This window comes from Chanos chanos, chromosome 5 (genome assembly GCF_902362185.1).
Source record: "Chanos chanos chromosome 5, fChaCha1.1, whole genome shotgun sequence".
Lineage (NCBI taxonomy): Eukaryota > Metazoa > Chordata > Actinopteri > Gonorynchiformes > Chanidae > Chanos > Chanos chanos.
Window position 1 is genome coordinate 20,061,851 of NC_044499.1, and position 17,047 is coordinate 20,078,897.

The following is a 17,047-nucleotide window of genomic DNA, read 5'->3' on the forward strand; positions in this document are numbered from 1 at the left end:
AGTAGAAACGCCTCTCTCTGAGACATTACGAAGGTCAGACTTACCTAGCCTGCAGAGAATGTCAAAAGAATATCTCTCAATTCACAGCAACACAAGTGACATCCAGACTGAGGACAGAGGAAGCACATAACACAACAGCTGCAGCAAGAATACAAACTCAGCCCAAGCAGGAGAAAAATTCAGGCAGCAGCAGACAGCGCTGTTTATGTGTTAATGGTCAATACTGACCCAAATGCAGCCCAAACACTCAATGAGACAGGACATGTGACCTGTCTTTCTCTCTCTCATCCCATACACAGCACCAGTGTTCTTTTTCCTAATTTCCAATAAGTCAACCGTCCTCTCTCAGCATGCTTTATATTGATGAATATCCACACAATAGACTGAAGGTTATTCTTAAATGTTTACACATTTTCAAAACCCATTTGCCATGCAGTTCCTCTTTAAGTTTAAGTTTATGCTCACTACATCACCTAAATTGCCATACCCAAAAGCCACAATGTGAGTATCACCATCATGTAGCTAGATCATGAGAAAAGGTTTCAGTATCTAGGATTTAAGGTTCTGAGTGTTACCATAGTTTAATATACTTTTTACACTTTTTACAATATAACTTTTTACACGAACTGAGAGACCATACAAAATTGTGTTCTCTCTTAACCAGTACTGAAATAGAGGTGGAGTGCGTTATATTGATGTGAAACTAGAAACATAGAAGAGGCCCTGTGGTATCCGTGCACCAACACTAGCTGTGGCGGTTCTTACAATAGATTTTTCTGGGTGGAGTTGAAACTTTGGAGGGCAGAGCGCGTGTCCCGCAACGGGAACGCGTCGCTGCGTTTTGCTCGTGCACAAACAGGTCGTGCGTGTGAGCAAGCGAGGGATGGACTGTCTGCGCTCTTTCGAATAGCGAAGCTGCTTAGAAGCTCAGCTAACTTAGCTACAGTAACTATCTATTGATATTGCCGAGAGTTACTTGAGATATATAGTCATAAATATCTTAGCACACAAGTAACAGGCAACCTTTCACTGCCACGCACGCACACACACCAACACAGTATTGATGGTAATGCATGCAAGGAAACAACCGAGACTCAATGATGGGTAAACAACTCAAATTTTACATGCAGTTTCCTCTTCTCTGGGTTACTGATTTTACTAATCCGCCATTTTAGTTGAAGCTAAAATAAGTAGTTATGAACTTAATTGGCTAAGTGGGCGTGAGAGGTGGTATCTAGTGCATTACTCTTAAGTTAACTTATTAGTATTAAGTTAGCTACGTGTGATTCTCAATTAACTTCTTCTCTTTTATAGGTGTACTGATCGAAGGGATCCTCAGTCCTACCAGGTATGGATATAAAGCTACTTAGCAAGTAAGGCTAGCCATATTAGCTTGGTGGCAGAAGAAATCTTATCTAGGTTAGCGTATTTGTTTGACGGCTTGTAGTTTGGTTAGCTAGTTAGCTGGTAAGATACAGACACAGGATAAGCTAACATAACCTACATATCCACGCAGGCCTGTTTATATCTATGCACAACTTATCCCGCATGTCGCAGCAGTCAGTTCAGCACAGGTAGAATTTGAAGTCCACGCAGAATAACGAACTTAAAGTTGGCGAAGGTAACTACTTGCAAACTCCAAGAGTTGTTTTGCTAGGAGTTAATTGGCATTAGCTATCGCTAGCCAAGTAGGTTGTCGGGGATAGTAGGTCAGGTTTACTAGGCTAGTTAGCCAGCAGTGACTGTACAGGCCAGGGTGAACATTTTAGATTTAGTTTGCTGCTTTAGGAGACGCGTTGGAATGAAGGTGTTCAATTGAATTCATCGTTACACACTAATAAACACATTTATTGCTGAGTTTATATTTAGGTACGACAAAACTGCAGAAAACACCACCCAGTCCCTGCCAGGATTCCTTCCACCACTAGCACACAAGCTAATATTGGTGCGCCTAGCTAAGTAAAATAAACCGTAGGCAACCGGTTGCTTTAGCTAAATTACAGAAAATATTTTCAGATGAAGTGTGTCCTTTAGACAGTTCACTCCGTCATTTTCATCATCAGATTATTATGGCATATGCTCAGAAACAGTCATTCCAAACATTCTTAACGTATTGGCCGACTCGTGGACTGCAGAATATATAACTTGACATATTGTTGCATGTTGTTGTTTGTGTCGTTTACATTGCAGACCCTCAAATACCGCCATGAGAAAATCCGAGACACATCAGACTGTACTCCTCCAAACAAAATCCTCAAGCGCTCTGACAGTCCAGACAGCAAACACAGTGACGGACACAGCAAAACTAAAGCACTCCAAGTACCCAGGCTTAGAGAAAAAGACGGCGGTAAGGTCAAGCATGCATGGACACATAAAGCCAAACCTATATATTCAGGTTTTATTTTATTATCTGACATGTTTAATCTCTGAGATGCTCAAGTCTCACTAACTTATTTGAAATGACTGGGGAATTGTCTGGCTCCAGTTTGATTCTATGATTCAGTTTGTCTCAAGACCATGGCAAGTTGATAGTGACGTATTAATCTTAGGGAGAGACACCTGCATGGACAGCAGTTCTCCAGGACCTGTGGTCATGTCTCTGCAATTCATTGCAGTTTTGTATGGTATTCTTAAGTGACAGCTAAACCAACCTGTTTTTCAGTGCATGTATAGTCACTCATTGTTTGACTGTTAGTTGAAAGAATAAGAAGTGGGAAATAAGAAATACAATTGACTAGTTTCATTGATATGGTGGTTTTTAAGGTATTTCAACATCACGCCTGGCGTGAATTGGTACTGAGTCTCATTCTGCTCAGCAAATGTGCTTGTGATTCCCTCACACTGCAAGCAAATTTTAATCGTAGCTTGATATCACCCAGAGAATTAACATGCAACCTTTGTACTTTGTGCAAGGATTTCAAGTCTGGCTGTGACAGTTATGGTGACAAAGCCAGTCATGTCCCTTAATATTGAGGAAGTGCAATAAACAGCTGCTCTTTGAATGAACTGTCCCTTAAGACCTCTCAGCTTCCTATCCTTGCTATAGATGAGACTTGAGCAGGTGCTTGGTTTTGTCTGCTTTCTGGTCCCTCCTGTCACATATCTGCAGAACTCCTGTTGCTGTCTGACACCTTTTTCATTGTGTGGGCTCTGGGGTGTAACCGGAGTCGACATGGACTGTTAGTAGTTTTACTTGTTCTGACCTGATATTTTATTAGAATGAGATAAGATAAGACAATGCCGCCCCTGCATTCACGGCATGATGCACGAGTGACATGTTGTGCGAGACTTAAACTTGTAACTTAAAATGCATTGAGTTTGCTTGGTTTTCAGTTTTAACTGACAGAGTAGTGCTAGACTTTTTGTGGTCTCCGTCACTGGGCGGCATCATTGGAAAACAGTAGTTCTCCTTTACTGTGGTCTCTTATGTGCTTTGTGTTGTGTATGTAATGTTAGCTGCGCCTCTTTATCCATGCCTTCTGGCACAGCTTGGTCTCTTTCTGCAAGGCTTCAATTTATTATTTCATGGTCCAGCATGACAGTGTCTATTAAATATGTCCTTTTGGGGAATCACAGCTTGTCTTCTCGTAAACAGTCCATAATGACCACTGTTCTCATCTAGTTTCTACCAGAGGCTATGCACATTTAAAATTATAGCTGTAACAACATTTGAATTATGACTTTCGTAGTGGTTGGTCATAGAATTGTGTTATAAGTATGTGCCCTTGCCCTAGACATTACTGGTATGTTTCTGAATTATAGATCATAAGGAGATTGACCAGTTATTAAAAGACATAATTGGTCAATCCTCTCTCCTGTATGTCTGATTTGGCCAGTAAGGGTAGTTGGCCATCAGGCCTCTACGTCATCTTCAGTGTTTTATATTACTAATCGTGACTCATATTTAAGCAACTGACAATTTCGCTATGGCATCGCCTCATGTGCATGTTGGTTGTATTTGTCCGAGAGGGAAGTTTGTTCATGTACATATTTTTTCTCCTTTCAGGTACTAGTTCCTCTCCACAAGAAATCTCCAACAATCACAGTACCCATCACAGCTCAGACTCTCATCCAAACAAAACCTCAGAAATGGTAGCTGTGTTTTGTCATTTTCTTTTGGTCTAATTAGTATTCAGCTATTTGTTGTTCTCAATTATGTTCAGACACTGTACACAGTTGGTTATTCTGTCTGTAAGCACACCTGAATGAAAGCATTATTAAATATTCATCTTATCGTTTAAGTCATTGAAGCAGCACAGATTATCATAGATGCAGGAAAAAACATTGGTGAAACACCAGAGCTGTAGGTCTGATGTTTGTTTGCAGGCAGGATGGACTGGTTTGTTCATATAGGTAGTGAAAAAACATGAATGAGAACAAAGGAAGTGAGCCTGTCATATGTCCGCCCATTTCAACTGAATCATTTGTATAATGAGTTGGTTGAACCCACATCTTCCCCTTGTAATTAACATAGGTCTTGCTCTGATTTAGCAGAGAGTAGCTCAGGAAGAATTCAGTGCCAGCAGAACCAAAACTCATGTAAAATGATGGATGATGTAGATGTGTGTGTGTGGGGAGATTTTTTTTTTTTCCCTTTTTTTTGACTCCAGTAGTTTGCACACCATCGTCTGAGTGGTTGCAGTCTGGTTGCATCAGAGCAATCGGCTGATTGTATAAACAATACATTTATCTCTGCCCCTTGTTCTAATGTTTGTAATGTCTCTGGTAACATGCCATCTTTCCCTCAGCTCCACGAGCCCGCCGACGACTGGTCCGAACACATCAGTTCATCAGGCAAAAAGTATTACTATAACTGCAGGACGGAGGTGTCTCAGTGGGAGAAGCCCAAAGAGTGGCTGGAGAGGTGAGTGAGGGTCTGCAGTGGGAGAGGAGAGGAAGGGCCAGGGCAGCTGCGCTCAGCTCATACCTTAGACCCACCTCTCTAGGGACGGTTCATTTACAGCGGCTAATTCTCGTAAAGTCGACCAACGCCGCGACGCAGACCTAAAGGTTCAGTAAGACACGGTGAAATGTAACCTTAAGCTTAACCATAGCAGTCTTTTTCAGTTGAAGTATCCCATGTCACTGTGAATGAACTGCACAGAATGGAAAGAGGGCACTGGGAGACACTGAGTCTTTGCTACACCTGAGCTGTACAGTCTCAGTGGTGATTGTTCTCTCTCTCCGTTCAAACCCTTAACCGGCTGAATTTGTGTGTCTGCACAGGGAGCAGCGGCAGAAAGAGGCTTCTAAAGCAGCGGTGCCGGTTAACAGTTTCCCCAAAGATCGTGACTACAGACAGGAGGCTATGCAGGCCTCTGCAGTCAGTGGCTTCAACACCAGCAGTGAGTACTAAACAGGATAGGGCATTCAGTCTTAGCAGTCTTTCTTCTGTCACATTTCTCTGTGCTGATTACGGATTCACATTGTCGCCTTTGTACGATGGCCGCTGTTGTCGCATGCATATATTCCGTTTCTGTATGGATCAAATAAAATTCAGTTTGAGTCTGTTTATAAAAGATGATACCTTGATGTAATTTTGATGACGACTTAGTATTCTTTTGTCACCTCCAGCTTGTTCACTCTTGGTTTCTTTTGCTTACCCGGAAAATAGCTATTAATAGAATTTTCCAGAAGACATACAGTTTGTCTTAACATCTGCAGGAGCACGTGGAATAGGGATATGAGCAAGTCATGATTTGGTAACCTTTCCTTAAAAGCGGTCACTGAGCCATAGCTGGGTCACTGAACGTACTCTGCCTGTGTTCGTAGAGTCCTGTCAGGCCGACAAGCCCTCATCCAGCACTCCTGGGGGCGTGAACCCCGCGGGCACGCCGGCTTTATCGCTGTCCTCCTCCACGGTGCCCGTATCCCCCATCCTTCAGTCTCCCACTCCCGCCACTCTGCTCCAGGACCCTGCCCTCCTCAGACAGCTGCTCCCTGCTTTGCACGCCACCCTGCAGATGAACAACACCAGTGGGGACATGGCCAAGATCAACGAAGGTAAGACACACTCGGTTTTAACAAAGTTTGTAGTCGATCTCAGTTACGTAAAGCCGCAGGGTCGGGTCCTTCCCGTGTTCGCCGGCCGCAGGGTCGTTTGACGACGGCCACTTTTCGCCGCTTGGATTAAAGTTCCTTTGACCGTCTCGACGGCGCCGAGATGAAATAGTTGTCAGAGCTTCCGTGTGTCGCTGGTTTTCTATCACGGCATTCGTGTCTGAGCCTGTTTTCTCACGTCTCCATGTGGTCTTGTTCACAAAGCGAGGAGCTCATTCCTTAACTGCTCATATCTGTCCTGTATGCACCACCTCCTCTGCAGTGTTTGTGTCTGTAGCTCCTGTTTGTCACAGTACAGGCAGAGTTAAGATACCTCTGGCTTTTAAGCCAGATGGCCTGGTCGAAGCGTCTGTGCCTCTCCCTCTCTTTCTCTCTTTCTCTCTCTCGCTCTCTTTCTCTCTCTCTCTCTCTCTCTCCCTCCCTCTCTCTCTCTCCAAACCTTTTTGTTTTCCACCCTGAGCTTCTGCGCACAAATGCACTCACTCTCTCACTGAATCTGTTTTCCTCATTCGATTTCAGTAGACCTTTAAGTACTCTGTCATCAAAGCGATGAGAATCTGACTCTTTCTATGTTTGGATGAAGGCTAAAGGGGAACCACTTGTAAAATACTGGAGAAATACAGGACAGGATTTTTCTCTGTTTTAATGCTCTAACTGTAAAATAGTCACCTTATTTAGACGATAGAGATCTAAGACCTGTAGTAGAATCCAAACCATCTGCCTTCTTCTAACTCTGGGTAAGTCTGAAGCAATTCTGAAGTAACTCTAATAGGTTTTACATTCCTGCTTAGCTGTTGTTTTAGCTCATGTGACACCAGAATCTCAGGACCGGCACTGTAGAGACAGATCACTAGACATTTGTCGGGTTACTGTGAGGTTTGAGAGTCAGGCATGTGGCTGCAGGGTGGTTGTGTTGAGTGCAGACAGGGGCATTAAGAATGGAAGAATTCAGTACTGCAGGGCTCTCTCTTACAGCGCGTATGTTAGGCCTGTTCTTTTGTGGCCTTAAGGAAGGAAGGCACTGCCCCAAGACACGTTAAGGCTGTTGCTATGACGAATTAGCTGTTTCCTTCAGTCCTACAGGCGTGGAAAAGCTGCACAAGCTGTTATGCATGGAACAAGTCACTGGAGAAAAAAAAAAAAGTTTCTTTGTTAGCTTTAGGCACAGAAGACCTCTTTGAACCTCTCTGTGTGTGTGTGTGTGTCCCTGTTTTTCTCCTGTAGTCCTCACCGCTGCTGTCACACAAGCTTCCTTACAGTCTATGCTTCATAAACTTCTCACTGCTGGACCGTCCTCTCTGCTTTCCCATGCTGCACAGCAGACCACACAAGGTACGGCTGTAGCCTCTGTCACCCTCAACATCTGTGACCAGCTCTTGTCACCCTCAATGTCAGTTAGCCTGTTTCACCAAAAGCACCAGGCAATAACAATCCGCACAGCTACGGAGTTAACCTGGACCGCTGTATCTCCTCAGTTAAACCTGGATCAGTCTGTTCTTCTAAAGTTAATGATGATGCAGTTTTCTTTTACAGACTAACAGCTTTCTGTTGATTCAGCAAACATGAGCCGTTCTTAGGAACCCTCTTATTGTTTCTTAGAAACTTTATCATTTTAGATCAGTAAGTGTTTTGAGAATTTTGATTACGTATTGCCTCACATGTTTGCTTGCAAAAGATCTTATAAAGCCAGAAGGTTGATCTTCTCACACTCAATCTCTTGAATGTATCCGTTACGACGAACAGCCCAACTTTCCAGTCAGTCTCCGATGTCGTTAACGTCGGACGCCTCGTCACCAAGGTCGTATGTGTCTCCTAGAGTCAGCACGCCTCAGACCAATGCCATCACGCAGAAACCTCTGCTAAGCACAGCCTCCATCTCCTCCCAACCAAAGGTGAGTACCAAACGCATGTAAAAACTTCAGTTTGTATACACCAGTTTTCTTAACTCGTTTTTCCCAAGTCTCAGAACTTATTGCTTTTGGGTTGTGGCTGCATCCACCCGTTTAAAATGGAGCACTTACCCACAGCCGCCTTACATCCCGGGATGTAGTGATATAGTGCTTTAGAAGGTTTATCAAGTCATAAAAAAGATGTGTCATGTGAGTGCCTAAGACGATAACCAGGGTTTGCAACACTTGCAGTGAATGGTGGCCTTGGCGTGTTACATTGAACTTTATGTGCAGTTCATTTAGCAGTGTTACAGAGGATTTGGTCCGTATTTTCCCACAGTTAGTTGTGTTGACCACAGCGTGTCAAATATTGACAAGCCTGTCTCTGCAAATAGATATTTCTGAGTCTTGTTCCTTGTAACCAGATGGCTTTTTAGGACTTGTATCTCTGTCTGAGACACTCTCAGTTATTGTTTGGGAAAAGGCTGCCTCATGTTGTAACCCGAGCAGCAGGGAACTAAAGTCTCTCTCCAAATCTCCAGGTTAGTCCTTCAGTAGTGAAACCAGGCTCAGCTCTCCAGTCATCCTCCACAAGCAGTGAGAGAGCCTCAGAACTGGAGGACCCACGGCTTCACAGACAAAAGTAATGCATTTTAATGTCACTATGAGTTAGCACTTAGACAATATGATGCATTTATTTTTACAGTCAAGCAAAGCACACTATGGTTGTGAAGCTTGCTTTTTCTTAAATTTTATATATATTATTTATATATATGTAATATATAATTGCGTGTGTGTGTATATACAATGTGTTTATTTATGGTTTAGTTACCTGTGAAGAGTTTTCTTTGTATAGCCTGACTCAGGAATTCAGAGATGCCTGCTTATAAGCACTGCCTTGTGTTTGAGCATCACCTGCTGGTCTGGGGTGGTTTAAGCCTTTTGCTTAACGCTCTCCATACTTCTGAATAAAAGAGCAAATAGGGTATTTCAGTGGATGCGTGGGCAGCAGGTAAAAGTGTTACTGTCTCTTTCTCCTGCAGTAGTCAGGGCAGCCCGTCCTCGGGGCCTAACGGCACTGCTGTCAACACCAGCACATCCGCCTCCAACTCCTCCCAGCCTCCAGCTGCTACACCCAGCAGAGCCTCAAGCACCTTCACCCCATCCCTTGCTTTGCACTTCAACGAAAGCCTCATCAGACACATTCAAGGCTGGCCTTCAGACCATGTGGAGAAACAGGTATGGTCCTTTTTTGCTTTGCTTATCATCTTTTTCATCCTTATCATCCTTAAATCAGATGCAAGGTTATGAAACCCGGTAAAGCCCATCAGTAGTGTCCAGTGGCTTGTTTATATTGCATTTAAGCAGAATATTGAAAGTCGTTGGCAAGGGATGGTTTTAGCCAGTGGAAACGTTTTGTCATTCATGGAACTGTGTGGTTCAAAAGCAGGGATTAACAACCTTGTCTTACTCATTTGTGTTTTTAGGCTTCACGCTTGCGTGAGGATTTTCACAACATGGGCACCCTGTACATGTCCGAGATCTGCACTGAATTGAAAAACCTCAGATCCTTAGTGCGCGTGTGTGAGATCCAGGCCACGCTGAGAGAACAAAGGTGAAAGAGCACGTCAGTGTGCATGGTTCTTACAGTCAAAGGAATTAATGTGATTGGAATGAAAATTGTTTTGTTCGCGCTTACCTTTTGTTTGATCTCGTTTTACCAGGATTCTGTTTTTGAGGCAACAGATCAAGGAACTCGATAAGATGAAGAATCAGAATTCCTTCATGGTTTGAGAACCGGAGCGTGTTTTGACTGAGAGCGTGTCAGGGGTTTGACAGAGAACAGTCCAGGTCCCTGCGTCTCCTGCCTGAACACTTTTACAGACCACGCACGGACCCACAGGCCTGATGGCCTGATTAACGCAGTCCCATGAGGGAGAGCAGCTGGTATTGGAGGTCATCGAGGGTCCTCAGAAGTCTACTGAACTGAGCTCAGAGGCTGTAGATTTGTTTAGGTGTTTTTGGTGTACATACGTTTGTCTGTAGTCCAGCCGTGGAGCATGCTCACTGAAGCTTTCTCCACCCCAGACGTAGTAGTGATGAGACAGGTGCACTCTGACACTGCTCCTTAAAAAAAACAAACTAAAAAAAAAAAAAAAACAGGATTTGGTGGGCAGATCCGAGCCATGCTGGGGATGGAAGGCCGGAAGGCTTAGACACACACTCAGAATGTCACGCGTCTGCCTCTGCTGAAAAAACTGGAGATGACGAATGACAAAGTGTCCGTTTCATTAAAGAAAGGGCTAACACAGCTTGACTGTGTGGAGAATCAAGCTGGACTTCACAGAGGATGGGATTCAGATGAGCTCAGGATTTGCGTGTGAACTGACTTTTTTTTTTTTTTTTTTTTTCTCGGTTTGATCTTGAGTTCGTCATCCAGTAGAGCTTTAAGTACACTGGCTTTTAGAGGAGGCTGCTATCCCTGGCTGATTCAAACATGATCAGAGTTACTCACCAGGATCCATCAAGAGACTGCTATAACATTAGTAAGAACTCTTACAGGAGTGGCCCAGTAGCTTGAGAGACTCCTTTAAGAATGAGAAGAAGAGCCGTCTCCCCGCTGTCATCTCAGTCTGAGGGAGCCTCTTGCATGGCTCTGGAGCTTACCGTGGGACCTCAGTCATGTGTACCCATAGGTGTACCTCCAGTTTGCCTGGGACTCTTTAGGAGAAAACCAGTTCTCATAAGGGCTCTCTGACTGTGATGCAATTGAGCATCTCCTCCACACTGCCCTGATGCATATTATTTCTCTCTCTCTTTTTTTAGCTTTTGTTTTCCTTTTTTTGTTGTTACTTATTCAGTTGGCTTCAGCACATCAGATGTCGGCCAAAATGTCATTCCTTATGTACAGATGCTGAAGTGTTGAGGTAATGAGAGGCTTGTATAGAAAGAACATATCGTACACATCATTTTCGACTTGCATATCTGTGATTGCACCTTGAGAACAATGACAAACAGTGCTGCTGACCTTTAGCAAAGCTAATCCCCAGCAGTGGAGAAAAGACTGATGTTCTGTGACCTGTCCATGCCAGTGCTGTTTTTATTTTATTAATTTTTTTTTTTTTATTTCAGCAGAAGTATGGAATGTGTTCATCCCAGAAGACATTTCTGTTGAATACAAACCCTGAGGGATCCTTAAATGCAGCTCAGTTGTTTTTGTTTTTTTGTTTTTTAAATACATGGTTTTAAGCAGACTATGATAAGACTGTTGGGAGCAAACACATCTTTGGCGTCCATAAGTGTGACCTCACTGGTCTTTGCTCTGGCACACACGTTTTCTCTCTCTCTCTCTCTCACTCACTCTCTCTCTCTCTCTCTCTCTGTTCTCATCGGCCACCAGTGAGGGTTTAGGCATCTGACTGACCATGAATCAAACTGCTTTAGACAGATGAAGGGCACCCTAGTGGGGTGAGGTGGAAGCATAGCTTTGTATATTGTTTCTTAAAGTATATAAGAATAAAGGACTATTCTGCCACATATTTGTTTGTGTGTTTGTTCCAATCTCAACTTTCTGTGCCCTTTATCTTACAGTCTTCTGATGTCCCGTTTTGTAGTTGTTGAGTGTGTAAGTCAAGCATTTCTCTACTATGTTTTGCACCACACTGTCTATAAAGTAAGTGATTACAAAAATCAGTGACCCTGCGGATACTACATTTTATTTAATTCTGACCTCATGGAATAAGCCATTTTAATTTTGTGGCATGAATTGATCATGTTGGGATTTTTTTTTTTTTTTTTTTTATTGTTGAAAGAGAAAACTGTCAGATCAGCATAAAAGGGCAACTGTTACCCAACTGTCAATAGTTTATTTTCTTTTGTACGTGCGCCCTCTTGTGGGACGGAGGTGATCCTTTAACTTTGTGATACATCATCAAAAGGTAGTTTGACCAATAAATATTGCAATGTTAATTAAATTGATAATTTGTGGCTCCAAGAGTGCCAAATACAACAGACATCTGTAAAATCCAATCGCAGATTTGTATCAGATCTGTCACTTACTGTAGAACATTATTTTTGGAGTACCTCATGACACTAATTCGTCAGTCAAAAAACCTCGCGCAGACAAAATGCAGGAAAATTAAGGGGGGAAATGTGGGGAAATTAAGACGAGGTATTATTCTTGCATTATCTCATAGAATATTTTATGAACCGAATTTTCCGGGAAGTATTCTCTGCTATGTTTTTAAAAACAAACGTTATTCGTTAATCATCGTCTCAAGATACTGCTCTGGATTGTTTGGTTATTCTGCACGTAATTGTACCATTTTAAACACAGTTGTGTAAACTAGACTCAGTTTTACATTATGTATGTAAATGAGAGCACGGATGATCCAATACTCTTGAGAGGCGGAGAAAAGTCGGGATCTAACTGAAGTACGAGCATTTCGACTGCGCCCTAGCTACTGTTCACAGACATTGGGACCACACGTCAAAGGGGTTATGGAATCACGATATGGATTAATGTATACCCGAAAAATTTTATCACCAAAGAACGGAATGATGGAGTATTCTCGACTATGTCCTTTCGAAGATACACGCTGATTATCTTGTATATAATACACTTTTGCAGAAGTAATAGCATCGATGTTCCACGTAAAAAGTTCTTTATCACAATGTGATTGCATGTCGAAATGCTGTGTGGCGTATTGACTGTTACCTTGGAACATTTGGGATCTGTTTCTGTCGTCTACAGTAGGCGATTTCTATTAAGGACTCTGTTGAAAGGGATAGCTCGCTCTTGAGAGAGTTATTTTTTTGACAAATGGATCGCCATTCTAGCCTTATTTCTATTTGGCTGCAGTTGGAACTTTGTGCGATGGCTGTCCTGTTCACGAAAGGTTTGTTAGGAAAACACGTTATTGTTCATAATAAGCAATAATACTCATTTAAACCGCCTTAGTGGGTTATCTCATAGCTGTGCAGTACGCTTTTATTTATCTGCTGACAAAGAATATTATGCACAACTGTCTTAAGCCCGATTCTTTGTAAATGGGCTATTTAGTTGATGACACCAAAAGTACTTCAGCAGTACCAGAAGTCTCGAGACTCTTGCTCTACATTAAACTAACTGTAATGTAAAAGCTTGTCCATAGCATTAAAAAAGTAGGTCTCCATGCTGATTTTGTACTTCTGAGATGAATATCTTGTATGAGTTTAAATTAATATCCTCCATGACTGTATTGAATCTGCCGGTATTATGAGAGGACTTTACTCAGCCGACTTGAATGTTTGCATTTCCACCTTGTTTTTCCAGGAGAAATACGGTGTTACTGTGACGCACCTCACTGCGTAGCTACCGGTTACATGTGTAAATCGGAGCTCAACGCTTGCTTCACACGGGTCCTAGACCCTCATAGCACGAAGTCCCTGCTTTCGCACGGCTGTTACGACCCATTCCTTAATTCGGCCAATGCGTGCCGTCCCGAAACCAGCTACGACACCCTCCGCGGCTCTTCCGTGCTACAGTGTTGCCATGAGGATATGTGCAATTACAGAGGCATTCCGGATCCCACGTATAGAGGAGATAGCCTTGGTATGAAAACATCTCTGAGCCGAAATATTTGTCAGTACAGTTGAGAAAGTGTTGGCAAATATGAATGAATTTGAATTTGCAAAACCTGTGATGTTCTGTTGACACACAGAGAGTATCTTGAATTTTAATGTACAGAAAGATTCACTGTGCACGGTTTAATCTTTGTCCAGGACTTAACAGTACATTCAATGAAAAGGTAAAGAGTGAAATTTATTAAGTGTGAAGTGAAGCCTGTGACTGGACTTTATCTGTGTCCAGAAAACTATCTAACAGTATTCCCTTCTTTTTACCGTAAGATGTACGTTTTGAGGAAATTTCATTTACATTTTTAGGGCAAAGTAAGATTTTTTGCACTTGGGAGACTTTAAAATCTGAGGGATTGTTAGAGTTAGACCAGGAAAAAAGCTGAATGCATGAGACTGGAATCAGGAAACCTTTTGCTAGTTTTTATATTGTTCAGGTTTATGGATTTAAAACAAACAAAGTTGACATTCAGTATGAAATCAGTAGATAAACTTCTGAATTATTGCTCCAGCAGTTAGAAGTCTTGACTGGATAGTGAAAGATACCAGTTTGTACGCTTCCTTAATTTGAAAGCAGTCAGTACACCACTGGTTGTCCACTGTATTGTGTAGAACTAACACACTGGTTGCTTTATTGTATATATCACTGGTTTGTTATTTGTTATTGTATAACTCACTGGTCATTTTATTGTACATATATCTCTAACAGTTGGCCTTTCTGCTGTCTCTCCTTAGAGCACAGGAGCAGACTCCAGACAGAAGGCAGCGGGAGACACCTGGTTGCCCGGGTGCAAGAACTTTCACCCTCGACGCGGGAGGTGTGGTTCCGAGCAGCGGTGATTGCGGTTCCCATCGCCGGGGGGCTCATCCTGGTCTTACTCATCATGCTGGCTCTGCGTATGCTCCGTAGCGAGAACCGCAGGCTGCGCCAACAGAGGAGGGAAATGCTCTGCCGCCTGCAGTATGGCTTTCACGGCCAGCCCCACCTGGCCAAACTGGACCTGGAATGCATGGTACCAGTGGGGACCCACCAAGAGAACTGTTGCCTGACCTGCGACAAAGTCCGGCAGTCGGACCCGGTGGGCGCGGAGCAGAGACTCCTCTCTCTGATGCAGTGGGGCAGGTATCACGGAGGAGGCCCAGGAAAGTTGGAGTTTGTTTGACAACGACGCCATCTCGTCCTCTCTTACTACCCCATACTCAGACAGGAGACTCATTTAACTAAGGCTGGGCTTGTTTTGCTCTTCTTAGGGGGGAGTCTGCAAAAAAAAAAAAAAGGAAAAGAAAAAAAAAGCACTAACTATCAGGTTGCTGCTGTAGGAGCACTTTACTTGAATGAAAAAAAGCTGACAGAGGACAGTGGAAAAGACTGTGGAAGGGCTGACAAAGAGGTGGTGTGTTCTGGTACTGTCTAATTGCTGAAGGATTCCAAAAAAAATTCTTTGCATAAAATTTGCACTTTTTGTATAAAATAAAATGTTGGTTGATTTTGCTTTAACGGATGAATAGTCTGGAGGGGGTGTTATGCTGACTGGATGGGGGAAGACGTCCCTGTTAAAAAAAAACCTGAAGATATTAACACACTTATGCTGTCTCTCTCCAGATTCATTGTAAAGATGTCTTGATATGTATATTTTATTTCTGATATTGAATCTGTGTCGCGAAGTGCTTTCTATTGTTGAAACATGGACTTTTTAAATTCTGCAAAATGAGCATAAAATATTGACCAGTTCCTGTGTTCACAAGAGAAGTTTTCTTTGTTAACTGCATGGGTATGTAACCACACACACACACGCACACACACACACAGAGTTCACACCATTCTGTCTAACGCACTGAAAGCATTAGGAGCTGTAGTGTGGGTGATGGCAGTTAAGTGTGGAAGCTATTACACTGATGCCTTGTTTTACAGTAGCACTATACTTCTGACTCACACTGGAAACACTCCCTCAGGCCAAAGTCACTCACACTCCAGTGGGTCCCCCTCTCTCTCTCTCTCTCTCTCTCTCTCTCTCTCTCTCTCTCTCTCGCTCTCTTTCTCTCGCCTGTTCTCTCTTTTTTTGATCTGTGTTTCTCTGGATATGAAGCAGATGGTGTAATCGATCATTTTCCATTCAACACTTGAGCTGCAAACACACACGCGCGCACGCACACACACACACACACACTAGTCTTTTATTGGAGAGCATGCTTGACCTTCTTTCTTTAGGAATTTTTTTGCATGTATGTGTCTTTGTCTCTTAAGTTTATAATTCAGTGTTTAACCTGACTTAGTTTTTATTGCTTGCCAAATTGGCTCGGTTTTGTGCAATGTCTGTTTCTTCTTTTTTTTTTAAGTATCATGTAGTGACACAGTAGTATTGACACTGACACACTGATCTGATGCTTAATCTTGGCATAAGGGTTTTGTGGTTAAGGTTAGTAATAACACCAATACTCCAACTAGATCAAAACTCTTTTTGTGCCTTTTCCCTGACAGTAATAACAGGGTCATACCTCATAACTTTTAATATATTTAAAGGTTGTACTAGCTCGAGTCATGTAACGTTTTTCCAGTCGAAGTCAACATTAGGGTCAGTTACAGCCACCACACCCAACTCTAAACATTCTCTTAATGGTCTTTTGGAATGCTAGCCACAGAAGAAAGATCAAGGATTATTTTTTAAAAAATAATTTTATCAATATCCAACAGCTTAGGGTAGTTTCACCAAACAAGAAGAGCACCAGTCGTGGTACTGTCCCTTCATACACACGGGTGAAAATGGAAAATGTACTTGAATACGACAAAAGCCTCATCTCCAGTATAAAATACTTGGGCGAAAGTTTTTGGAATCTAAATGTCATATTTGAACATGTTTATTCATTGGTTAATAGTCTTAGGATACATTATGTCAAATAGTTTTAGAAAGTGTTTAAAAAAACAGTCTACATGCCTTATAGTTACATTAAATGGTCTCTGACTTCTTGTGTTACAGTGAGTGTGCCTGTGCAGACATGCCAGTTAATATCAAAGTACTTCAAATGGAAGACTTAACAGCCATTTGGAACAGTTCCAAAACTGTTAAAGAATAGGAGGTGATAGAAGAAAGAAAAATGTTACAGAACTACTTAATGTCTCTTCAGCTTAATTATGAAAATATGACAAACTGCTGCTTTTCCAACATACTCCATTAACACCATGCTTCCCTGAGACATGTGAGATGCCGTGTGTGTGTCAGGTTTTTGGGGGTGTTCTGAACCAAACTATCCCTCTTGCTTTCCTAAAACCCCCTCAAATCCAAGGCTCCATCAAATCCTGATCAGCCGAGCGAGCGTGCACTTTGAACTTGGAGTGAGAGGAATGTGGATTAATGCATAAGCACATACCGAGTGCTCTCTTTCTCTCTCTCTCCCTCTCTCCCTCTCTCTCTCTCTCTCTCTCTCTCTCTCTCTCCCTCTCTCTCTCTCTCTCTGTCTCTCTGTCTCTCCCTCTCTCCTTAAGG

The 17,047-nt window shown here is 42.6% G+C and overlaps 2 protein-coding genes across 3 annotated transcripts; both read left to right on the forward strand.

Annotated features, from left to right (window-relative positions):
- The first annotated feature begins 914 nt into the window (after positions 1 to 914).
- On the forward strand, positions 915 to 10,315 carry wacb (WW domain containing adaptor with coiled-coil b). Of its 2 annotated transcripts, XM_030774092.1 has the most exons (13): positions 915 to 1,104; positions 1,315 to 1,348; positions 2,191 to 2,347; positions 4,007 to 4,092; positions 4,749 to 4,864; positions 5,227 to 5,345; positions 5,773 to 6,003; positions 7,285 to 7,392; positions 7,804 to 7,952; positions 8,492 to 8,592; positions 8,993 to 9,188; positions 9,437 to 9,564; positions 9,674 to 10,315. In XM_030774092.1, exons 1-13 carry the CDS (start codon positions 1,064 to 1,066, stop codon positions 9,741 to 9,743), a joined length of 1,536 nt encoding a protein of 511 aa, XP_030629952.1. In that variant the 5' UTR covers positions 915 to 1,063; the 3' UTR covers positions 9,744 to 10,315. The 2 variants fall into 2 exon arrangements, with proteins under 2 accessions (XP_030629952.1, XP_030629953.1); XM_030774093.1 differs by lacking the exon at positions 7,285 to 7,392.
- A 2,117-nt stretch (positions 10,316 to 12,432) lies between these two features.
- bambib (BMP and activin membrane-bound inhibitor homolog (Xenopus laevis) b) lies at positions 12,433 to 15,297 on the forward strand. The gene is made up of 3 exons (XM_030775189.1): positions 12,433 to 12,847; positions 13,264 to 13,542; positions 14,301 to 15,297. Exons 1-3 carry the CDS (start codon positions 12,772 to 12,774, stop codon positions 14,726 to 14,728), a joined length of 783 nt encoding a protein of 260 aa, XP_030631049.1. The 5' UTR covers positions 12,433 to 12,771; the 3' UTR covers positions 14,729 to 15,297.
- The last annotated feature ends 1,750 nt before the right edge of the window (positions 15,298 to 17,047 follow it).